Below are 25,999 nucleotides of genomic sequence, written 5' to 3'. Positions count from 1 at the left end.
GGATTTAGGGACCTGCTTTTAAAGGCATGCACCTGGCATGGGCTCAGAGGGGCGGGGCAGGCGCAGCTGGGGGGAGGGGAAATGTGCTGATTCGCAGAACAGCAGCTTTTTATTTTTGCTCTGTTTTTAGTTTTCTGCCTTTTGATGCGTTTGGGGGGTTAACAGTTGCTGTATTTAAAAGGGAAACCCTCCTTTTAAAGCAAAACCCTGTATTTGAGTTTGGTTTGTTTGCCCGCTCTGCAAAGCATTGTGGGGGATGGAGGGTTATAAAAAGGTCAGCCCAAAGGCAGCTGAGGCAGTGTAAGATGGGGGTGTGGTGAGGGAAGGTCTAGAGCTAGGATTTGACTTTGTCTGGAGGGACCTGGCGCTTTTCTCTCTTAGTGGGTTCTGCTCATTCACTGTTTCTAGGTTCTATCACCAAAACTACCTTAGACCTGAATGCGTTTAGAGAGATCTTCTGAGCAGATTTGGGGAAAATGAAAAAATATTTTACCTATTCCTCTGTTCTACCCCTCTCTTTAAACTTGCCTGCTCCTTTTTAACTCCCCCTGATCAAATTAGAAATGAGGAAACAAAACTAATGAACTCCTACAACTGGGGAAGTAGGAACCAAGCTTTTCTTGTTATCAAGAAGGACTCTGTGTCTTCTCTTTGCTTCCCTAATTCTCTGGGCTGGTTCAGCGTTGGGAGTTTTGGAAGAAAACAAGAAAGTTAAGACGGGGGTGGTTTTACCTCTAGAGACCTAGCTTCAAACCCTAGAGTAGAGTTTAGATCAAGTGCTTAAGACTCTATTGCTATCAAACTAGTTGCTTTCCCATCTGCTAAATTAATTCATCAAGGCATCCTACCCAATCTCTATCCTGTGGAGTGTACTCACGTTCTGTCCTCCAGCCAGCTCCCATGTGTAGTTTCCATACTGATAAACCATGCAGCGTGACTGGTCTTTGAAATGCATGGCTGAGAAATTGCTCCACCAATCAAACATATTTCCATCTTTGTCAAAATTTCTTCCTGTTCATGAAAGCAAAGAATGGAGGAGAGACTGTTTCAGGGTGCAATGATCTGTGTATCCAGAGACCCTGACTGATTCCCAGCTTTAAATATTGGGACACAGTTCCTATAGCTACATTTAGCAGTCTAACCAGAGCAACTTCTAAACATGTTTCCTTTCCCTAGTACCCTTGTCTCCTGCCTGCCTCCCTTTGGTGTGTTTTACACCCACTTGTATCTTCTCTATTTTGAGCATCAGTTCTTAGGGCTAGAGACTGTCTCTTACTATGAGAATGCACAATATCCAGCACAATATGGCCGTGATCCTGATTACAGCTCTGATGCATGTCTGTGATACAAATAATAATATTCCTAATTAGCCACTAAATCCTTGCAACCCCGGTGCAAATACGGAAAGTGCTCTCTGCAACTGACAAATGAGGAACCTGAGGGTCAAAGTGACTTTGCCAAAGCCACAGAGGGAGCAAACCAAGACCAAGATTCTGGTGTCTGTTCCTGTTGCTCAGAGCACACCTCTTGCTCAATATGGACCCTGTATCCAGACAGCTACAGCAAGTGTTTTATGTGTAAATTATATAGAGCCCATAGAAGTAAAAGCCACATTCCATAAAGCCGATGTATAAAGAATTATTGATCATTATTATTTTTAAAAGAAGCAGCAGAATTGAGTCTCAAGGTTCAAAACCATTTTAGGCCCCTGTCAATGATAACGACAAAATCAATGATTTTTTAACAAATGGGTCAGGACTCTGTCACTGTGCTGCCACCAGAATGCGTTTCACAGATTTCATTTTACTTTGAAAGGCAGCACACAGGCTAGTACTGACAGCGTTTCTGATACTTCACTGCTATAAAAGTAACAGGTTTTCTGGTGTATTGCCATTAATTTAATTCAATTCTTTAAATTCATTACCCTCATTTCCCCTGATCGGTTCCAGGATCATTCACCCCAAATCACACATCTGTAGTATTGTTATTACATCGTGTGTGTGTTTCAGTCACAGCAGTCAGAGCGGATAGACTATTACCACCCACATCTAGTTTTTTACTGTGTGATCGATGGAATTATAAAAGAAAGATTTTGCTTAAATAATTTTTTAGCCTCTTCTTACCATTGTCATCAAAACCATGAGTAATTTCATGTCCAATTACCATCCCAATCCCTCCAAAGTTTAGTGCCTGTGGCTGATGTTTGCTAAAGAAGGGAGGCTGAAGGATTCCAGCAGGAAACACTGCAAAATGAGAGAGAGAGAGAGGTTCAGATAATTTCATCTGTGTGTGCTCTGTAGATGGGTCAGCCTTTGGCAGCAGATCAAGCAGGAAATGTTTCCTCTGTTTATGCCACTTGCTTTATGCATCTTATAACACATTGAGGATGATCATGTGCAAGGAGTCGTTCTTAAATGATAAATGTAGTAAATCTGTAACTATAAAATCTCCCATTTGAGAACCCAGCATAATTTCCCTTCCAGCTCTGCTTCTTTAGTCTTCTATATCTTGTACATTAAAGTGCAGTTATAATTAGAAAAGAGACTTAGAATTACACAGTAGAATCTCCTTATCTATTCCCTTTTAGGGAATCAAGCAAAGAACTGTTTAGGTTACAAGCTGAACGATAATTCCCCCACCCCCCTAAGCTGACAAGCTGAGCCCAAGCCTCAGATCTGAAGATCAATCTGGCTTGGTCTGCTCCTAATGTCATCATGAGAGAGTTAACAGTCCGAACTAGAACAGGTCACAAAATGAAACCTATTTTCACACAAACACTTCAAAACTGATTTCATTTTGAAATGTTCAGAACGGCTCCATTTGCAGGGGTCATCGGTTTTTGCAGGTTGTTTTTTGGAAAATTTAACAAAAGCAGGTTTGGGGTCAACAAAACAAAAAATTGCAATAACATCTTTGATGAAATGTAGAGAAAATATTGAAAAAGTCCAGATTTTTTTTCATGAAGTACAAAAAGTGTCTACAATTCCAACAAGTGTTTGCAAAAAAAAAAAAAAGTTATTGGGGGAAAAAGGCTATTTAATATAGATGGCAATACTTCATTAGAAAAAAAATGGTTTTAATCAGAACAGAACTGAAAATCCTTCAAATTATCCAAGAGGCAGAATGGACCCTCACCCTGACTCCCTCACCCACAGTTGTATTAAATTTTATGGGGCTGGCACAGAGGTAGTTAACATTTTGTATTTGTCATTAAAGGCAACAGATCTGACTCAAAGACGCACCAAGCACCCTGGGTTACGATTACATGTGACTACTGGCTCACCTGTACATTTTTTCCTCTTTGCTGTCCCAATGAACTATGTTCAGTTTGTAGCATGAAGCCATTTTATGGGGCAGCTAATGGATATTTTATTGCTTTATTTTTGTTAAGAGAAAGGTTAACCACCATATGCGGCCTACAAATAACACTGAGGCTTAATGTTTAAAGCATACTCCAGAGGAATTACTACTGTGTATCAACTGTACTTTGGATGACAGCCTTGGAAAAAATAGCTCTAGCCTCCTCCACACTACACACAAAAACCGAATATATCGGCAGTCGGGTTTATTCTTCCTTCCACGCGTTGAAGAGGAGACGCATGTGACCTTCAAGAAGGAATGAATGCTGCAAATGGGTCATTCTAGAATGGGTCATTTTAATAAGATGCCTTCTAATAAGTGAAAAATGTGAAAAAAACACATTGCAAAAATGTGTGTAGGGAGATGCAAAGCCCTTTGTCTGTAAAGAAAGATCATTGTGTACCCAGACCATTCACTAGGAGAGGAAAGGCAACCAGTTCCCATTCAGGAGCAGAAATTTTAACACTGTGAAAAATCAAACCAGAACTCAGGAGGTACGTTTGCTCTGGACCCTAGATACAATGAGCCTTGGTTTTAGTGGCCAGGGAGTGTGTGGAAGGGGGGAAGCAGGAGTATTTGTAGGAGGAGTTGGGTCTTCTTAGCATCCCATATGGGCCCAATCCAATGAAGGATGTTTTAGTCACAGCTTTTACAGATCTGGAAGCTCTCATGAGTCTGATGTCCCATTAGCTGAGGCAAGTTTCTTCAGTCTTGTGTGTCTCATAAAAATAATTTCAGTGCCATCTGCACAAACAGCAAAGCCGGGAGCATCGCTTAAGTTTCCCAGGCATGCGGAGACATTAAACAGCCTCAAATGGTGAATGCTCACCACTCCCTGAAGTTGGCACTCACTTAGTGGCTGTTCCTTTCTAGGTTGTCAAACACAAGGCTATTTCAACGAAGGAATGTAAACAACTTTGCCAAGTTTAAGTGAGTTGAATATTCATCAGCAAATCAGAGGCTGGAGCAGACCAGCCCATTCACCTTGCACCAGGAGTGCTACAAATGTTCAATCTGGGCTGCATATGGGCAACCACATGGCACTGCTAACATGCATTGCTTCTCACACAAATTATTCTTAAATTCCACTGCACAGTCAAAATGGTTTGAAACCTACCTATCTGATTTCGGTTGGGGGAATAGAATGCGTTGACCACTGCAGCACCAATGATCCATCTAGAAAGAACAGTACGTAAAGATATAGTCATTTTTATAAGCATTCTCTTTATTGAGTTAATCTCCTTCAGAAAGCACTAGCTGCATATGAAATGGGAGGGGTGGAGGAGAAGAAAGCAATTGGGAATGGTTCAGCAAGGACACTCAAACTGGAAAACGATAACGCTCTTTTGTTTATATGACACCATTCAGCCTAAAGGATCCCAGATCAAAGCCAGGTGTCATTTTGCTCGCTATTGCTAAGCAGCCACCTCTGGGGTGGAATGTGGTAGCTGTTTAACAGTTCATAATACTGACGTTTAACAGTTTGAGACAGGAAATGAAGAATACAACATCTAAATAAAAATGTAGAGGGGAAGTTTAGGGCAGCAGAATGGATTTTACCCACACTGAGAACTGGGACGAAGTTTGTCTATTGAAAATGTTTAATTAGAACAGTCAGAGAGTAAATCATTACAAATGTAGAACCGGACATACTACCATCTATATTGTGAAACCGATTTTTCATAAATAGTGAGTACTAATTTTGATAAGGAATTCTTGTTTGAAGTATATGATTTTGGAATAGCTCCCAGTCCCTCCTCAGTCTATAATGAATGACTACATCACAATATGGTTTCATAGCATCTCCCAGAGAGACCTCACTGCGTCATGAAATGAACAGGTGACTAGCCAAGAGACTTGTAATAACAAACCTTCCCTTTTACTCTACAAAGGGACACTTCCAGGATGTGAACATAGGCATTCCGTCCGACTGTGATAAGTAGTTGATACGATGATGAATAAGATATTAGTTATAAAATCATCTTCAATTTGGGTCTTTAAACAATGGACTGTTAATGATCTAAAGTGATAAGTGGTTTTATGGCTTATTGGGAAAATCTTCCAAGCCTGCAAGGGGACTTCGATGGAAGTCTACAAATCATACACGAAAAATGAAAGACTTAACTCCACACACTAACAAATTACCACACAAAGAAGGCCTGAACCAAAGCTCATTAAGTCAGTGAAAAAAAGCTCCCTTTAAGTCCAATGGGCTTTCGATCAAATGATCTGACTTTTCCATTGCTTAATACATCCCAATTCCCAAAATACCAATCTGTGAGTGATAGATACTGTAACCTACACAGGCTTTAGTAGGTATATTCTGCATATTAAATGAAAATAAAATGGCTGCAGTGCAAGGCACTGACAGCAGGGCACTTATTCCACACCTTAATCTGAACCAAATGGCTTTTGGCTGCACTATTCTAACACAAAGTCCTTAATATCATTGTTTATGAAAAAATAATGATTTTAGGCTTGAGCCTGCTTCCATGGAAGTTCACGGCCAAATTCTCGCTGGCTTCAATAGAAGCAAGATCCCAGACCAACCCTTTGTTAACAGCGTATTTTGTGTTATATAAACAGAGGTGTTAATCAAATGCATTTTGGAGTTTGCGTCTGCCTTTCTTTTGTCTTGGGAACATCCTCCTGCTCCATGGAGGCCCGCTAGCATGTAAACAACCAATCAGTTGTTGGCTTTCTTGCAGCTGCCCGTAACCAGCAAAACCACTCATGCTGCAGGCTAATGTTACAGGCCGATGCTCCTTACTCAACAGCAGCTTGCCTTGCCACGTGTAATGGATTTGGAGCTGCCTGTAACAGTTTATGAATGCTGTATGTTCTCTGTGTGTCTAATTGTTGTGTGTGTGTGGGAGGGGTTAATGTTATGCGCGTATTGAATTAATTCAGTAGCAGGATGGTCAGGAAATGCACACCCAAAGCAGGGGCGAGGAGGAACCAGATAGACCCTTCCCAGCAAACGCAGAGAAACAATGCCTGGGCCATTCACTTGGACGCTCTGGCTCTGTCCCACGGTGGCCCTCACCGGACTGGTTTTGGGCAAGCATGGGAGCCGACAGAACAAAAACTGTGGGCTGGATTCCTAGACAGGCCCTCAAGAACCGGGAGGGAGAGCTAAGGTGAACCCAGACTCCAGAGGCTGGGGGACCAAGGGGGAAGTTAGACCTATCGGGGTCCCCAAGAGGAGGATGGTTAGACTCTAGCTACTGGGTTTTACTGTTTTAAAATCCTTTTCTCTTACGTTCTGCTTTGTTCTTGTTGTCAAAGAAGCAATGCGCCTGTTTTAAGGAAGGTTGTTTTAGGTCCCTGTATTCGTTGCTGGTTCTAAGCTCCCAAAGGGAAGAATTGCAGGTACATGAACCCAGTGGTCTTGCAGGGCCTTGCAGCACATTCAATAGACTGGAGGGCTTGCGCTCAGGACCCAGCCCCAAAAGGGGGGAATTGTCAGACTCCACCTCAGAGAGGTAAAGGCCTGAGGCCTGACACTTGCGGGGGTGGACTCAGAGAGGCCAGAGAAGGGGTTAGAGGTGCAGCCAGCCCTGTCGCCATGACACTGATACAGTAAAAATTACATTTTCATACGACTAAATTAACATTTCTAATAGTCGGGGTGAAAATGCTGATATTTAATTGCTTCATCCTCCATAGCAATAAATTATCTTACTTAAAGATGGGCCTGAGCTTAAAAGTTCAGTTCTGGATCCGGATCTAAACAGCTACAAAGCCCAGATGTGTTGGGAACTGGACTCTGAAAGGCTATTTTAAGCCATGGTTTTTACCTCCTTTCAATGTATTCGCTTTCCAAGGTACACACTGGCCCAGCCCCATTGCTCCCCTGCCAAGAAGATCAGTCCCAGTGTTTGTGATAAGTCGCTCCATGGTAATATAATAGTGTGCAAAGTGGTTCTGTGAAGGATTAAACTGAGATTCCAAAAGGTCTGAATGATCCCATGTAGCCACTGTAACGTACATTACCACTAGAGGCAGACAAAGAGCTCTTTGTTCAATTCCCTCAGATGCCCCATTCTTAGACAAAAGTATTCGTAATGAGCTGATATGAGTGGATTAGGGCAATGCCACCACTGTAGCGCCAGGGTGGGCCCTAACCATTATTCCAGGATTTCGGGTGCTTATATAGCCAGGCAGTCTGGACACTCACATATCTTGGTCAACTCTCTCTCGAAGTTTTTTCAAGCTCTTCTGGGCTCCAGCCCTCAGGTTCTCCAGGCTGTTTTCAAAATACTTGTGCTCACTGAAGTTTAACTGAAGAAATACAAATCCCAGCGTATTAGCAAGTTTCTTTTAATGGAGAATTTCCTTTAACCACCGCCTATGGGATGTTGCTATGAAATATTTGTCCTGTGGTTATACATCATATAGAAACAGATGGCCAGCTCTTTCTTAAACAGTGAGCTGTTCGGGGGCAAGGACTAGGTCTTTGCATGTGGTATACAGAATCTAGCACAATGGGGCCTTAGGCCTGACCGGGGCACCCGGGGGTGACAGTAACACAGGCATTTAATGTTGTAAATAGCAATGCAGTATGTTTACACTTTTGTATTAACCCTGTTCAGGTACGTGCCGCATACTTACATTTGCATATTCCTGATCCAGTTTTTCATTCTGATCTTCCAAAATATAGTCTGGGTAGCCAATTTGTTCTTTAATTGCCATTGCCTACAAGAAAAGAAAGTCCACAATGGTCTCACAATAGTCAAAAAAAAATCTGGATTGCTGCAGACAATGGATCAAATTCATTACTGGTGTTGGTCCACTAGTTTCAGTGGTGTTAAACCTGGGGTGAATTCAGCCTAGTCAATATTCATATGATGAGCCAACAAAGAGTGTATTTGATGTAAGTATTGAGAATGTGTGCAAGTGTTGTTCAGGGGTGATGGGCTTGGGTACAAGCATTTGGTGCGCTTATATAGGGCTTCCTGAATTCAGAGGAAAGTGACTTCAGTGTGGACTGGAGTGGGATTCAATGATCATTTTAACATTGAATCTCCATGGGATACATTCTGTCCTCATTTATGGCCTGGATCCAAGTTCCACTGAAGGGCCCTAAAGGCTTGATCCACCATCCATGAATGATTCCCATTGACTTCAACAGCAATTGGCTCCAGATCCAATTCATGCAACACCACTGAAGTCAATAGTCCGACAAGATATGAAATGAACACAGGGTTCCTTCTGCTTCCTCATTCCATATGAACACATGGCTGCATTATTTAAACATGTCAGCTTCTGCTACATCTGACTCCCTCAGAGACAGCACGGGACATGGGGCTCTTTGCTATGAAAATCCTCAAACACCCCATTGCTGAAGAAGCACAGCCTTTTGCAATGCGGAATAGAGTGACCCAAATGCTTTTTGAAAGGAGGCAACATTACTGAGCAGAAAGAATTTTTTAATAGGCAAGTTTCCATTTGGGAACCATCTGAATACCTTCATATTGTGGAATAATGCATTGACCTGCATCAAAAAGGATGCTCTTCATTTGATTCATACCCAGGAAGAATTTAAGGAAACGTGGCCTAATCTTTTGGAAGTTTATTACTAATATATTTCTTTTTAATTGGTTTTACCAATTTGGCTCTTTTAGGTAACTTGTAGTTTGTTTGGGTTTCTTTGGCTTACCATTTTTATGGGATACATTACATTAGATTCTATTATAGTTTGTTTGGAAATAAAAAATGTTTGAAAGCTAAATAAATAAAGGATCAAAAGCAATATCCTGGAGAAAATTACAAACAACTGTGAAAGTGGATTTTTATTTCTCTCTCTCTCTTGCTCCTTTTTTAAGGGATGGAAAATAAGTCTTGCAAAATTTGACACGATTTTCTGATATTCCCGCACAGGATATTTGAGGTTTCTTATTATTTCTGACCTTTTCACGAGCTTTCTCTTTTGATGTTTCATCCATCCACTGCAATTCATCGAGTGTCTCAATGAACACTTCCCGGATTTTGTCTATTAAGTCTCGGACCTAAAATAGAGACAAGTAAGAAATTAATCAGTGACATACTATTTTTTTCTCCTCCACCACTTCTAGAGAGATAGCAGGCTCCTAATGAAGAATAATCTCCTCAAATGCTTTGTGATAGTACATGGCGTTCCACATTTAAATATACACCATAAATGAGTCCCCTGTGTCTGCTACCTGCTGGCTGATTAGCACAGTTCCCAAGATTCGGTTATGTGTGTCTCCTGACTTGGCTGAACTGTGGGAGACATGAACTGGAGGAGCTGAAAAGCAGGCAAGAGATCGGTATCGTGCTCAGCAGCTAAGCATGCTGGGATACCATTGGGAGGCAAAGCATGTGGAAAGTCACAAATCACATAGCTTGACCCATCTGAGCTGTCTGGCCTAGTGGATAATGCACTAGACTGGAACACTGGCACTCTGGGGTCTGTACTCAGCTTTACCACTGGCCTGCTGGCTGACAGTCTTCAGTATTTCCCGACAAAACAAAGAGAGGATCTGGGGCCTGCTGGTATGCTGTCAGAAAGTGGCTGACTATCTGCAGAAGGTGAAATCCCTCTCAGAAGAGAGAGCCCATAATCCTCTGCCTTAGGAACAATGAAACTCCCATCCTGTCTGTCTCCCCCAAGTTACGTTAAAGCTCTGCACTATGTACATATTTAAAAGATATTAGGCCCCAGGTTTGGGGTGGGAGTGGAGGTGGGGGATGAGGAGATCCACGGGAATTGTGGGCTTATGATAGCATGAAAGGTAAACTACATACCATCCTCTTGCTCTCACCAGCAAATGTCTCCCTGACATACAGCGCTCCCACTGCGTTCTCCATGTTGTTGTTGACGTAACTCACGCATTCCCGCCAACGGGCCTCTTCCAGTGTTGTCCCATAAAGTGCCTGGAAGAGAAATGCAGGGGGATCAATTCTGCCTTTGTACCTTCCCCTCAGCCCCACGCCAAGTTGTTAAAGGGCAAGAGGTCTAATCAAAGAGAGAGGACCTCCTCTGTTCAGCTTCTGTCCCCTCACACTTTAGCTTTATTTCTCTGGAAGCTCTGGTCTTCCTTCCATTGATCCGTTGTGCACAGGACATTATTAGGGGGTGGTATGGGTACTGTTCATTGTCTGTCCCACCACGCTGTCATTTCATGGCTCATCTCTCTCTCCATCTCTCTGTCTGCCTAAGGCATTTCTGTGGCGTCCCTCACCATGGTAGCTAAGCATGATACCCACCCCTGTTCCTACATGAAGTGGCTTTACCAGCTGTTCTCAACCAGGGATCTGGGACCACGAGCAGGTTTTAGGGGCTCGGTCAAAAGGGTTGGCATTAAACTTGCTAGGGCCCAGGGCAGAAAAGCCAACACCCCGCCATGTGGGGCTGGAGCCTGGAGCTGAAGCCAAAACCTAAGCAACTTAGCTTCCCGGGGCCCCTTGTAGCATGGGGACCCAGGCAATCGCCCTGCTTGCTCCCCCTAACCCCAGACCTCGCTCTCATATGCAGAAACACTAGTTGTTGTGGCACAGGTGGGTGGTGGAGTTTTTATACATGTTAGGGGCGAGCTAAGAGAGAAAAAGGTTGAGAACCCCTGGGCTTTGCAATCTATAGGAGGTGAAGGCCTCTCAGGGAGGGTTCCTGCCCTCCTGCAAAGGTGGTTCAAACAAATGGTCTGTTGGAAGAGTTGTCACTAGTGATGGGCTAATGTCAAATGGTCTCCAAGAAAGATCTACCTGGAAGCCCTGAGCCTGTGGAGTTCAGATTGACCCAGAGTTTCCCATGGCATTTTGAATGTCCATAAAAGGCTCATTTAAGTTCCCATCTTGAGTCTAATACTAAATCTGGTGTTTAGTTTATTTGATCTGGTTCTCTTATTCCTAGTGACGTGATGGGATTTGTATGTTGGACCATCCTCACATGCAGGTCCAAAGAGATGCAGAACCCATTTCCCTGTGGGGCTGAAAGAAGCTGAAACATCTTAGTAGTTCATTCAGCTTTGCTTTGCACTTTTCATGTCTGGGCATCCAGCCAGCAACCTTAACTCAAAAAAGAACAGACCTAGATGACAACACTAGGGATGGGCCTGCCCCTGAACTCCAGATGTTAACATCTCCAGACTCTGGCAGTGTTTGGATCTGAGTTTAAACTTCACACACTGAGCCAACCTTTCACTCAAAGCAGAGGTTAGAATGTTGATTTGGTTAAAGTCCATTGTGCAGATATGGACTGGCTGCCCTTTGTCTAGGATCATGATGTCCTGATGCTGATGGGTTCAAGACCACTAATGCAGAATGATGTCACAGCTGAATGGACTCTTTGGCAGGGGAGGGGTTACCTTTCGGTAGTTGGCCCGGGCGTCCTTGAAACGCCGACTCAAGCTGCTGACCCTGTCAGTCACCAGTCGCCAGACTAGGTAGTTCTGGATGGTGCTGTGGGTAGAAAGCAAAGTGGAGTTTAAGGTCATGCAATGGGCCACTCTATTGCAGATAGTCAAAGGGCAAGCTTTAGTCTGAATGCAGAGGACAGGGCTAGCAATGGCTGCCAAGTTTCTTGCAACACCTATGGGGAGCATTGTGGCTGCTCTTATTTAGCTCAGCTGATTAACTGCAGAAGCATCCAGAGTGCACAACATGCATAGAGGAGCCAGACCATCAGTATCACTCCACACCACCCCATTCCCTGGTGCTCTTTGGGGAGTATGTTTCTAATTTCCACCTATTTCTCCTTTTAGAATGTAACGTGAGCTAAAGCACACCCTCTTGTTTCTTTTCTATGACACTAGTCAATTAGAGGCTGAGACCCTCCCACACTTCAATGACTGTTGCCTTCCACGACCCCTGTAAGGTTGTTATCCCTAATTTATAGCATGGAGTACCCAGAAATGTGACATAATTTCACCAGGGAGTCTGTGGTGTAGCCAGGAAGAAAATCCTCCTTATTTCCACTTTGGCCCATTTGAGCACCAGATGACGCCCCATCTCTTCTACCTTAGCCCCAGTTCTTTCCCAGTACCTTTACCTTGCTGAGTAGTTGGAGATAATCGCTTTGAGCTCCTGCAGGTAGGGCGCACCGTACACAACTACCTCCTCATCCAGGTGGATCTGAACGTTTACTGAAGACATGATGCCTTGGATGAAGAGAGTCCAGTTAAACTCCTGTGAGGGCAGAGAGAGGCAGACACACCGATTCCAAGCTTTTCTTTATACCTATGACAATGGAGTCCTGCCTCCTCTCACTGCGCTACCTGGGACTAGGCACTCTGGGGCTAGCAGCAGGGCATATTCAATAGAGAGGATTCCTGCCTATAGAACTGTCTCCTTACTTGTCCAGCAACACTAAGGGCCCTGCTGTAACTTGTGTTGTAATATTTGTAAATAGCGCCTAGTTGCATTGGCTGTAGAAGACAGAAAATCTCTTAGGTATCAGTGGAACCAAAAGCAAGAGCCTGTCATATTTTATTGCATCATATATAGGCACAGATTTTTAAGTATGCCATAAGCCTGCATCTGATTCCTTTGCTGCTTTAAGTGTGGATCCAACAAGCCCTGCTAGAGCTGGGATCTTTCCGCCTGCTCCGGGTGCAAAATATGCTCCTCCATTCAGTCTCCTGGGCTGCAGAATAGGAAAATTCAGACTGTGATGTTGCCCTATCTCCAAGATAATTCAGTCACAGATGAAGCGTTGTTGGAGCCATTGAACATTGTAACTGGCTAGGAAAGCGATAAACAGCACAAAGTGCAAGTGAGGCATGAGGAAAAGCGGCAGAACTTAATGTCATGCAAGAGGCATCTGTTGTTGGTGAGTCAGAGACAGACGAGGAAGTAGCACCAGTTTAAAAAGAAAATCCATTTGTGGCACCAACCAGCTGGGATGAGACTGGAGAATTGAAGACAAGTCTAAGATGGAGATCAGGGCTAGCAAAGGGGTACTCAGGGCACCCCATCATGATGGAAGCAGGCCACTCCAATCCACCCAGTAGAGATCTCTGTGGAAGCGAGACCATCCCAACTTCCCAAAAGAGGACAAAGGCAATACCCACAACTGTTGTTTCCAGGGTGGGGGTGAAGAGCACTACAAGTCTGGATGGATGTCGTTTTAGCAGGAGGCCCCAAAATAGTGGAACAGAGGGGAAACTACATCCCTGTCACTCCAAAGGGCCTTGAGTGACCGACCACCACCAGGTCCCACAGAGAGAGTCATCAAAAATAAACAGGGAAATGAGAAAGCCAGGGGACCAGTAGACATAGAGATGTTAAAGACTGGTATAGATATACTTGAACAGAGGAATGGTAACGGTGAGTATAATTGTAATATTGAAAGGAGAGTAGGTGGTTGTTCTCCGACGCCAAAGCAGCACGCTAAGCTAACTAACAGTGGGGGAAAAAGTAGGTTTGGTGTATTTTGAATGGGGTTAAAGTAGCAGCTTTGAGAGACACGGGAATGCATAGTGTCACACCAGTGGGTGAAGGCAAATCTTCTCAATGACCCAGGAAGTGAACTCCTGGAGTTGCTGGAAAAAGATGAAAGCCTGAGGCTCATAGCTTCTTATGGAACCCCTGTTTCCTATGGGGTGGGTGGGTTGAAATACACTTTCAGCTGCTAGAAGGTGGGAAAGTACGGACAGTGTCCATGCTGGTCACAGCTCATAAGCTGGTGAGTTCTATCATTGGACAAAAGGGCCAGATGACACAGGTCGCCAGCCTTCCAGAGTCATTTGTCAATGGCTTTTCCCCATGGTTAGTAGAAAAAACATGAATGTTTTGGCACAGTTTCTAAAGGCCACAAAGTCCCAGTAATAGCCCTGCTATTCATGTTATGTGCAGCTGCACCTTCTGATAGGTTGGGAGCTGTGTTGTGTCAGCAACGGGAGGGCAAGTTACGGTGGTAGCTATGGATCTAGGACCCTTTCTCCTGTAGGAAAAAAGATGTAATTTACACTCTGGGAAAGTGGAGTTCCTGGCTCCAGAATGGGCAATTTATATTAGGCACCATCCTTCACTGTTTACACAGATAATAATAACCCATTGACACATGTACTGACATCAGCCAGACTGACTGCCACTGGCCAGTGATGGGTCGCTGACTTGGCTGACTTGAATTTCAGTATCAGATATTGTATGTGCTTGATTTGGGCATAGGAATTTCTCAGTAGTTACAAGATAAGTTTGTGATGCAAATCAAATGGATAACACCAAAAATCTTGGTCCCTAAGCAGCAAAGGATGTGTTCATGTTGGACCCAAATAAAAGCTTTGCAATCAAGCAAGACCTGTCTGTGGTGCTCAAAATGTCAGGGCGACATTTAATGTTGCCAGGGGTGTGTAACGCATACAGCTAACAACCTGCATCGGGGCACAAAAGGGGGTGAACTTTTTGAATAACTCTCCCCTGCATTCCCCAGAGGCAGTAATTTTCAGGCACTCCCTGTCCTTGCCGGCTGAAGTTGCCGTTGTATGGAGGTGGACAGGTTGTTTCTGGAGCCCTCCCCCTGTTTTTTTTTAGCACAGACCCCCTCAGTCCCTGCTGTGTGTTACAAGCGTGAGCTGTATGTTTGTAATGCTGGAGCTAATAAAAATCCCTGTGTTTTTGAAGGTCAGAGGCCGCATTTTGAAGCATGTTACGCACAAATTTGTCCTACCTTTGGCTAGAAAAAGTCTTTGGTTGGATTTTTTTTGACAGATATTGAATTTGCCACCAGAGGGAGCCTGTGATTGAGATTATATTGAATGCCATGAAGAAAACAAACAAACAAACAAACTGTAAATACATATACCACCGAATATACATAGATACCCTACTTTATTTACCCTTTTAGACCCTCTTTGGCCTGCACAACAGCTGGAACCAGCAAGTCTTCATTTATTTTCTGTTTTGCAACTTTAGCAAAAGAGCATGACAAGTCCTCCCCTTGTTTATATTTTCCCACTCGGTTCCCAATTAAAATGGGGGTTTAAGGTTTTTTTTACAGGGTGGTAAAGTCTGTCATTTGAGTTCCATCCTGCCCTCTGTCTGTAAAAAATATGTATCACAGATGGGAGGATACCCTGCCCTTTGGGAAAATTCCAACGTGAAATTTGATAGTGTTTTGGATTCCCATCAAATTCATCTAGTAGTGATGGTGATAGACATTATTTTCCCCACTAACTTGGCTAGAATTGCTACCGTGCTATTCATCAATAGATACATATATTACTTGCATATCTGTGCTAAAACCTACTTACAATAATATTAAACCCATGGAAGGATGGATATTTAGTTAAGGGTTTCCCATTGCTTTTGTCGGGTCAAGGCATTGCAAGTCAAAATGCAGATAGGATTAGCTACTGTTCGGCTGGGGGCTTGTGAGCTGTAGACATCCTTCTACACAAAGTGAAGAAGTCACTCACAGTAATTTGACCTCTTTGTGCAACTGAAAGTTTAAACATGGCTGGGAGACAGGAAACTCGAACTCATTCTTGGGACAACTTGTGGCCACAATTGCTTGTGGCATTTGCAGACTTCTGCAATGATTTTGACAGAGATACTTCCACGCTAAAAGAGATGAATGAATCATTACAAGTTTTACTAAATGATTATGCTAGGTCTGCACAAACCATGTTTTACACCTGTTTCTTCTGTGCATAGAACTAAAGGACTTTAAACCACCTATTTTGGACTGGAGTTCAGGTATTTATGAACCTGCATGATTCAGAGATTTAAGGTCTGGCAAATGCTTCAATTGTGGCTTTGTTTAAAAGGAAAATGCCTTAAAAATCTCTTAGCTTTACATTAAGAAGAGGCATGACTTGGAATCCCTTTTGTTTTGCAGGTATAAAGAGTCTGCAAAGCTGTTTTCCATTGACTAGACCAGGGTAGCCAACCTCTGGCACACACGCGAGCTGATTTTCAGTGGCACTCACACTGCCCAAGTCCTGGCCACCGGTTTGGGGGGCTCTGCATTTTAATTTAATTTTAAATGAAGCTTCTTAAACATTTTAAAAACCTTATTTACTTTACATACAACAATAGTTTAGTTATATATTTAGTTTTATAGAAAGAGACCTTCTAAAAATGTTAAAATGTATCACTGCATGTGAAACCTAAATTAGAGTGAATAAATGAATACTCGGCACAGCACTTCTGACTAGTTTCTGACCCCTGGACTAGACAGTGGGAGGAGCTGGAAGCCATAGAATTCTTATCAAAACACTTACATTCAATGCAAACTTTTCCTGGAGCTCTCTTAGGGTCATTTTGTTGTACAATAAGGTCACGTCATGTCTTTCTTCTGCAGGAGCAGTAGCCTGTGGACATTCATATATTATCTTCAGAATTGACTGACAAGAATTTCAACAGCTGGAATCACACAAATTCAGGGGTATGCTCTCTTGTGCGTGCGCATGCGCACTCTCTCTCTCTCTTAATTGCTCCTTAAAATATATTCAGTGTTTTTAGAAAACTGGGTTTTCTGCATTTCAGTATATCAGTTAACATCCCAGGGAGTGAGTTCAAGACCATTATGTTATTTCAGTAATATGATGGCCAAGAAATTCCCCCCATTCTCTTCAGAACCTGAATGGAAAACTGCAGCAGCAAGATGAAACTTGCAATGCAAAAATCCCAGTATTGGAAAACTGAAGTCTGTGGGTTCTCTTCTGCTCTCAGTTTTAAAAAAAGAAAACACGCAGGTAAAGTCAGGATATTTATCAATATGGGAAAATTTACACTCCATGCAGTGCTGTTTTTTGGGCAGATTACTGTGTTTGATCTAACTGTGGTTGGGATTTCTGGGAAATCCAACCAGCCTACCCCAGGCTGAACTTTGTCCACCTCTATCTGCCTTATACCTAAAATGCATTTATTAGTCTCTACTCGTCTAGTCACTTGTTTGCTGACATAGCAGATTAGAATAACTACCTGATCTTAGATAAATGTAAGAAATAAACTTCAGCTACACAAAAAGTTGCAAGCACCTTAGCTAACATGTGTATAACCCGGATATTAATTGTATAGAGAATCCCTGCTATATCCCCTATTTTTGGTGTCCTATTCGACATGGCAAAACAGAGATCCTACATAAAAAAGAACATGAAAAATAAAGATGTATTTTTTTTATAATCATCAACCATTTTTTTAATATCAACAAATCCAGATTTTTCACATTTTGAACTCTTTCATTGCTTGTGTACGTTTGGAGAGTTTTGTCCTGTATAAATACTAATAATTATAAAGCTTAATTGAACTGTAGCATATGGGTATATATATAATATTCTTTTATTATTTTGGCAATATGGCTTTGAACTGCTAAAATGTTTAGTAATGGTTTGACATGTTATTCCACATCCCATGATATTGAAAAGAAGTCATTCAACCTAGGTAAAAATGTGTTCTTGCAGTAAATTATTCAGCCATTAGACGTCTCTAGGTTCAATACAGAGATCCAGACAGGCTGTGGTCCCTGTTAAACAACAGAGACAGAGCTGGAACTTAAACTATGTGGAAGTTTGTCAGTAGTGGTAGGTATTTTTAAAAAAATAAACGCCTTTCAAGATGCTGCAGCACTTTAAAAGCCCCGAAAGAGCCCTAGATCTGTCCAGGGAGAATTCCCCCTTGTGTAGATTTTATAAAAGACAGTTTATGTTGCCTTGCAAGGCCCTTGCTGCAAGTCCCAGCATAGGGGGCATGGCCGGGGGCAGAAGGGAACATGGCCATCGTCAACACCACTATGACCATTCTGGATCATGCTATTGAACTATTCACGGATGCTGCTTCAATTTAGCCCATAATCCTGGGTTGACAAAAGAGCTATAAAACCACCGTTGCCTTGCCTCCCTGTGGGCCGTGAGTTTTATGTTATGCCTCATGGAGGTGCAGCACAAAAATCTCACCACTCCAGTTCAAGAGAAGCTGTGATTCCATATATCATGACAACCTATCACTCTTTCTCAGCTCACCTATCAGTCTCCCATAATCTCCCGTACTCACGTTTGCAATCTCAGTTTCAAGCTTCATAACCTTTGCCATTTCCTCTTGGACAAAATTGTCGTCTTTTGCTATATTCTTGTCTTCTCTGATCATTTTGGCAATGGTGATCATAAATTGCAGGTAGGCTTCCCGCACCTAAACACACATGAAAGGAAACCTTGTGTGTCTGTGTCATTTTTATAAGGTTAACGATATACATTTTCTCCACTTATCAAGGCAATCTTGTCCAGAAATTCAGGTTTATAACAGCATCAGTATGAGAGATTTTCTGTGGTGGAGCTTGTTGAGGGAGTTTTAGGGAAATCAGCAAATGCACCGAGAATGAACCATAGGGCTAAATAAAAATTTTGTTTCCCTTTTAGATCAAATCCAGCCCTGTGAAGTACTTGGTTTGTTTTGCAGGTTTCACTGTACCTCTAAGAAATTCTGTAGGTGACTGCCTTCAACACATGCTTGATGGAGTCTGTGAATGTCAGAAGACTTTGGCCATATTCTATAAATAGTACCTCGAGTGCACTGAGATAGCTCACATGCTGAATCCCCTGGACAGAACAATATGGAACACGGGACATAGGAATCACAATTTGTTAAGGTGGCTGAGGTGAGGCTGCCGGCAGATCTGCTGCCATCAGGATCTCACAGCTCTGTAGTTTGGATGAAGAAAGCCTTGGAGTTAGATCTCAGTACAGGCGTGTTCCAAACCCCATTGAAGTCAACGGAAAGACACGCAGAGATATCTACAGGCTTTCGATCAGGCTCCTACTCCTGTAATATGCAACTGAGTCTGAAATGTTTGATCATTGTCTACATGGTTCCCCCTTCATTCACATTAGGAAATTCAATTTAATGCTTGGCTTCAAATCTACTCAGTTAGCATGAAATAATTACGAAACTAAAAAGAGCTTCAAAAGTATTTTCAGGCCTGAAATTGACAAATTATCTCTATCCATCTACATTTGCAGCGGCTCAGCCAGGCATTTACAAAGAAAAGCAAGAAGGAGAAAGTGAACGAATTTGGTCTGTGCAGTGGGGGAAAGTGAAACAGTTTCAAAATAGTGTCTCTAAACGTTCATGTAGGCTTTGGAACTCACTGCAAAAAAATAAGGATCATCCAACACATATAGGGCCAGATTCTTATCAACCGAGGATCCGGTCCATCCATCTTCCTTCTATTTGTCCAGGTCAATCCTGATTTCATGAATGGAATTGTCTGTTATGGAGGATGTCTGAAACCTTCTAGTTGGGGTTCATCAGAATGAATTTGGGGATTTGTATGAAATTGTAGAAATATGGGAATAAAAAAATTACCACATTGGATGAGACCTGCTGTCCGTCTAGTCCAGTGTCCTGTCTCTGACAGTGGCTGGTACCAGATGTTTTTAGAGGAAAGTGCAAGAAACCCTGCAGTAGGCAGATGTGGGATAATCTGCCCTATATGAGGATCTCATCCCTATCCCTAAAAATTAGAGATTGGTTTAAACCCTGAAACACGAGGTTTTATCTCCTTCACGATACCCTTTGTGTTAGCATTAACTATCACAACTCTGGATAGTCTTGTTCATTTAAATGTCCAATCCATCTTCATGTCTTGCTAAATTTTTGGCCTCAGTGACATGCCGTGGCAATGAGTTCTACAATCTAACTGCGGTTGTTGGAGAACATGAAGATTCAGCTACTTGTGGTTTGTAAAAGCAGTGTTCACATGCACATGATTAGTGGAAAGACAATTTTTAGTAGCAAAGTTCAGGAATACTTACTCTTTGGTAATTGCCACCATTAAAGTAGTAGTCTCTGGACGGCATTCCCAAACTAGGCTGGTCGATCTGAAGGAAATCAAGTACATATCTCTAGTGAGTGATGAACAGTGAGACTGGTTGGCAAGAAGAGGTCATTCAAGACCAACGTGAAAAGCTGGAAGGACCATAGCACTCTGTTACATGATAAACCCACTCAAGTAGCAGCTCTGCCTATTATTCCTTGGAGCCAGAAGTGAGATGGAAGCCAGAACTACTACCGCCAATCCTCAGAGGTCCAGGACCAAAATCTGACCCTTACTCTCTGGGGTAGTATCGGATGGATACTTATCCTGGGTTATAAGGCAAGATTTTTCAGTGACCACTGAGACCTCTGAAAGACCAAAATAAAGTAACCTGCCAGAGAAGATGTTGCTAGATTTCATATGTGACAATAAAAGATATGAGACTAACTATATTCATAGCTATATATGGACTAGCTATGTTTATTGGATATCTGCAGTAGAGTTTTATGCCATTTGTTGAACCCTGCCAGTAAATCACAATACTCTACAATGGCCCAGTGGGTGTAAATCAGTATAGGATCTTCCTCAAGATGTATTTGGTACTGTTTGGGGTACCACGAATAGTTTTGTAGAGTTTTTTTTTAATATGCACATTTCCCCCATGTTCTGAATGCCCACCAATACAAATCAGTGCTTATGAAAAGCATGTCTAAATGCGATGCAAGTAGTGATCCATTGTGAATCTGGAGTACTGGGACTTATGGAGCTGTAGTTCTCGATTATTTTTCTTACATAAATGATGTGTCTGCTGGAATCACGGTCATCGTTCCATACAAACATATCAATGAAGACTCGTTTGTTAAATCTGGAGTTCAGTGTGGAGAGTTTTTCTTCCATGCTCCAATTTGACTCTGGGGGAATAAAAGGAAAAATTATGCAGTATTTCTTGATGTGCATCAAGAGTAATTAAGTTTCATATATTGTAAGCCTATTGCTTAAGTAATTTAAAATCAGACTGGACAGAGCACTTGAGAATATTTTGTAGGGACCAATCCTGCACTGGCTGGGAGCGGATGAACAAAGAGATCCCAGAGGGACTTCTCTATCAGTAACTGATAATTCATCATTCTTCTTATTAGTTCTACCTTGTACAAAGCACATGGTCAATTCTTGCTCCAAGCAGGATGTTTAGATATGCAGACAAAACAGTTCAGATGCACAAGGCACTGCTGTCCCTATTTGTGTCTGGCCTGGGCTTTGCTGGATAGAAGTGAGACGGTCGCTCTAAGCTGGGGGGTCAATGCAGGTGGGCTTTGTGGAAGAGATGAGTTTTAAGGAAGGACAAGAAAGAAGAGGAGGGTGTTCACCTTGCACCTCCTGGATGGGAGGGTCTTGCAGGAGCAGGGACAAGATGAAATAAAAGGAATGGACATTTCTTCATGGCCAGTCTGGAGATTAGGAGTGGGATTTTCAAAAGCTACCAGCGTTGGTCTAATTCTGCTTCCAGGGAAGGCAATCATTGATGTAATCCATTGACTCCAATGGGAGCAGAGTTTGGCTAATGCTGAGTGCTTTTTAAACTCCCGCATTGGGGCATATAATCAATACATCACACAAGGTGCTAGTTATCTACCTGCCCAGGCATTTTTAACGAGCCCATCACCGTGGTATCTAAATAGACCTGTTCTTTTTTCATGTTTCTGATGACAGCTCATCTTTCTTTAATAAAAGGGAGGTTCATTTTTATTTATCTATAGCATTTGTAAAGCAACTACCACTTTGGTAACTAAATGTCAAAAATATAAATATGTGCATGCAAAAATGTATATGCAATTACACACCCATGCTACAAATCACCATATTGTTGCCTCATTAGCCTGTGGTGCTTCAAGACCCACTTATGATAGTTGCATACGGAAATATAGGAGCACAATTTTTGCATGGATGTGTGCACCTTGGAAACTTGCATCTAAAAGTTGAAAAAACTATGGCGTTATTACTTTCAAATTTTGTGCCTGTGTCTTGAGGTTTTAGAATTGTGCACATTTTATCAATTAAAAAAGTTATATTATCTGCCCTTTACCTGGATTATTTATTGCAAAAAAAATGATCTGTGTCTATAAAACAGGGTTCTGAAATCTTTGATTGCAGGCATTAAATCCAGGCCTTCTTGTTTATGCAGATTGATGCATTCTAAATGGTGTGTGAATATCTCAGAACTTCGTTAAGGAAAGCCTCAGTGGAGATGTGATGCAATGACATCAGTCTCTTTAGGAAGATAAATTACCCTAACCTGACAAGGTAGAGCTCTCTGAGCACACACTATTACCTTTGGTGATATTCCAATCTGCCGAAGCCACTGGCCAATCTCCAACCATAGCTAAAACCTCCAACAGGGGCAATGAATCTCGCTGCTCTATGAAGCCTGAGGAGGAAGAAGAGGAAATGAATGTAAAGTCCCTGTTTCTGATTCACTAGAAATGAAGAAAAACAGATGAAAATTTAGACTAAACTAAGCAGCCGAAACTCTTGCAATAGGGGAGGCAGATTCTAAAAGTCCCCTGTGACCCTGGATGGTGTTACACCTCGTGGTGTCAGCTTTCAACTCCACTGGGCAGGAATCCTATCCTAACAAGAACTCTTTGAACATGAAAGCTTCCATTCACAGGGTGAAAGAGTTAACAATTTTGGGGGTGTTTTGTGACTCCTTCTGGGGTTCAAACAAACCCCAATCCTCTGATATTTTGTTTGGTGGGTTTTGACTTGTGAAACTGATGAATTCCATGCAAAGCTATTCGTGTAACTGTGACACCTGTGAGAAGGGAGGGTAGGCGTCTGAAACCTCAGCCTGGTCTCTTGGGCCCCTGATTTGTTTTATAAGCCTTTGCACTGCTTCAGTCCTCACCTTTGTAGAACATTATAATGCATGAGCAGTGAACACACAAAGATGGAGACTGAGGCTAGTGTTTCTCTGTACAAATCAGAAGTTCTTATCCAAGGATAAGAGTTCTTCAGAATTACACAGAATTATGACCAAGTAATTCACTGTGGGTGGATTTTCCACTGTGTCCCTTATAACATTACAATATTGAGCCTGGTCCCTGACTGAGGCCTGTCAGCAATCCCACAAGATAAAAATTAACTGATAATAACATAGTATCACTATCAGAAACTAGTGCTTTTGGCTGTTACTGCATAATTTTTCCAAGTGGTGTAGTATGCACCCACACAAAGTTGTTTCTAACATATTGTGTATGTGCTGTAAATACATACCCATAATCTTCAAATTCTCTCCAACAAGCAGTTATCTGCCAATGAAGATAGACTAGACTTCTCCGGTAAAATGTAGGCATGGAGGAGCTTATATTTCATTGACCTTCAAAGACTCTTAGGCTCCTAAATGCCTACTTCTTTTATGGACATTTGCCTGAGGTGCTTTAGAAATCATCATCCTGTGCCTTAATCACATTTTGTTATGCTTGTAAATGACTTCAAAAGCAAAGCAAGTTTCATCTAAAAACCACATGGAGTTACTAAGTGACAAGAGTTTAGTCACCCATTGCGTCATTTACAAAACTCAAATAATTTAAAGCAAAGAAATAACATTTAGAAGCATCCTAAATCTTGCACTGTCCCACATGTAACTCAAAAAAGGGTTTTGCTGGATTTTCTTCAGATGTTTTAGAAACATTCTCCTTTGCCTTCAGAACTACTAGAAGTTCCTCGTTACTCTGATTACGAGAACAAAAATCCTCATCATTTAATGCTGCTTCCTAGCATTTAAGTTCCATCATTTTTGGAGAGTGGGAGTTCTGTAGAGTTTGCCCAACAGTTGGTTTTGTAGATGACTCTTGGGGGACATGCTCCTTGGAGCTGCCATTCCTGAATATACCCGGGACCTGACCAAACGCTTGCTGAAGCCAACAGGAAGACTTCCATTGACTTCAGTGTGGGACTTATATTGGGTCCCAGGAGAACATGGGATAAGACTAATGACTGGATGTTTGTGTTCAGAAAGGCAGGCTCTTCATATAGAGGTGGGTAACCTATTACCTAACGTGCCATATCCCAGAATGCACACCCTAAAGCTTTGTGTGTGCGCTCAAGTCATCCACCTGCAGAAAGGCAGGTTTTTCAGGGGAGATCTTGAGAGAGAGAGAGAGAGAGAGAGACGTTGGTGGGAAGGTTTTGCCGGCGGGGTGGGCTTGTTACTTTCACAAGTATAGCAGCAGCAGAAGAAAAGACTTACTCTCATTCATGCAGGAAGTGTAAAGCATTTTAGCTTTCCGAAAGGCTTCTCGATCACCCTGCTCCGGAGACTCCAGCACACCTGGAGGGATGGAATCACTGCAGTGAGACGGTACCCCAGGTGGCCTCTTTCTCATCATCTGAATCAGTGGTAGTGCAGGAATGCCAGCGACAATCAGCATCCATTGGCTCCATTGACCATGAAATGAGAGTGCTCTGTACTGGAACTATTCTACAGGAAGGGGGAGGTTGTGAAGGACACACATACACACACACACACACACACGGCTTCTCCTACTCTCGCTGAAGTCAATGTCACAACTCCAATCGATTTCAGTGGGATCAGGGCCACTCTTTCAGTGTTTGTGTGTTGAGGTGTGGGAGGGGAAAGGCCTTGGCGAGAGGTCGGGTACTGCAGGTACCAGAGCGTTCATTACTTAGCATGTCACTGCAGCTCGTGCTGATTTTTTTTTAAACATACAGTTGCCAGCTGTTAACACAAATAGAACCAATGACAAAAACACAACTGTGGTATGTCAGTAATCGTGGCGTGGTAGCCGTTGGCAAAGGCTGGCTTTATCATGCCCACCATGTGGAAAAAACATGACATAGGTCAACTTTTCTTTATTTTTAAAAAAATCAGTGGTGGTGAGAAATCTCCATGTCACCACCTCTGCACCCATCCCCCGTTCAGATCTAGCGCTAGAGAAGTTTTGCTGGTAGAGCTATTCAGACAAACCATCCTAGACACAGGTTAGACTGTGAGCTTTTTGGAGCAGGGACCATCTCTTTGTACAGCACCGAGCACGATGGATTCTGCTCCAAGACTAGGGCTCTTAAGTGCTATGTAATACAGCTATTACTGCTACTAATATTCTGGCAAAGGAGTGCTTTGGCCGGCATAGCTTATACCAGTCTCCCAAATGAAATAAGCTATCCTGCCAAAAGAATTGTTTTGCCCGTATAAGTGCGTCTACACGAGGGCTTTGGCTGGTATAAAATATTGTAAGAAATCACACCCCTAACTGACATTATCGTACTGGCAAAACTTATAAAGTCTAGACCTGGCCTGAGCTGCACGGCTTTTTTCAAGAGTCTGGATCAGATCCTCTGGTGGGATGAGTCAATGTTGCTCCATTGACTTGAATGGAGCTATGTTGATTTATAAATGAGGCTCTAGCTTTTGTTCAGGAAGCCATGCCTGGGAATTACTTCCAGATCCTCTTTCATGGTTTTATGGCCCATGTAGGCAACGATATATTTTGGGGTAGGGGAGTGAATGCATTGGTTTAATGCAGATTGAATTGTGTTGGCTACCACTTCCGGAGGGGAAGGGGAAGGGGGGAGGGATGTATCTTTAGTTCAAAGTTCTGATGCTCAGTCTCACTATTTTGCATATGTGCTGTAACCCCGTCCCAGTCCTACCTTTCAGGATGATCTCCAGTTCATCTCTCAGTATGTCAAAAATGCTGTATCTCGAACTGGTTTCTGGGATGACGTGCCGGTTCAGCCAGCCCCCGCAGGCGTACTGATAGAAGTCCGTGCAAGGCTCAGTCGTTGGATCCATGTTCTGAAGTATTCTAGCAGCTGCATAACACAAAAACCAGACCTCTGAGTTGCATAGGATGTCCAAGCTGCACATAACGCTCTGAGGTTATTCAGGGAGGAGTCACT

At 42.6% G+C, this 25,999-nt stretch overlaps 1 protein-coding gene across 4 annotated transcripts in view; it reads right to left on the bottom strand.

Annotated features, from left to right (window-relative positions):
- The window catches only part of MMEL1 (membrane metalloendopeptidase like 1), a 54,975-nt gene that overhangs the window by 7,051 nt on the left and 21,925 nt on the right, over positions 1–25,999 (bottom strand). For all 4 annotated transcript variants that reach the window (XM_044996068.1, XM_044996067.1, XM_044996064.1 and 1 more), the window contains 16 exons: positions 25,751–25,912; positions 24,327–24,407; positions 22,407–22,502; positions 20,870–20,988; positions 20,076–20,141; positions 18,319–18,453; positions 16,548–16,637; positions 12,374–12,510; positions 11,691–11,784; positions 10,132–10,260; positions 9,273–9,371; positions 7,975–8,058; positions 7,541–7,644; positions 4,478–4,536; positions 2,124–2,243; positions 878–1,011 (listed from right to left, as the gene is read on the bottom strand). In XM_044996068.1, the coding sequence (XP_044852003.1) occupies positions 878–1,011; positions 2,124–2,243; positions 4,478–4,536; positions 7,541–7,644; positions 7,975–8,058; positions 9,273–9,371; positions 10,132–10,260; positions 11,691–11,784; positions 12,374–12,510; positions 16,548–16,637; positions 18,319–18,453; positions 20,076–20,141; positions 20,870–20,988; positions 22,407–22,502; positions 24,327–24,407; positions 25,751–25,912 (1,709 nt within the window). The remainder of the gene's footprint in view (positions 1–877; positions 1,012–2,123; positions 2,244–4,477; positions 4,537–7,540; positions 7,645–7,974; positions 8,059–9,272; positions 9,372–10,131; positions 10,261–11,690; positions 11,785–12,373; positions 12,511–16,547; positions 16,638–18,318; positions 18,454–20,075; positions 20,142–20,869; positions 20,989–22,406; positions 22,503–24,326; positions 24,408–25,750; positions 25,913–25,999) is intronic.

This window comes from Mauremys mutica, chromosome 21 (genome assembly GCF_020497125.1).
Source record: "Mauremys mutica isolate MM-2020 ecotype Southern chromosome 21, ASM2049712v1, whole genome shotgun sequence".
NCBI lineage: Eukaryota > Metazoa > Chordata > Testudines > Geoemydidae > Mauremys > Mauremys mutica.
Note: the sequence above shows the minus strand (reverse complement) of the source record. Positions and strands in the feature narration are given on the sequence as shown.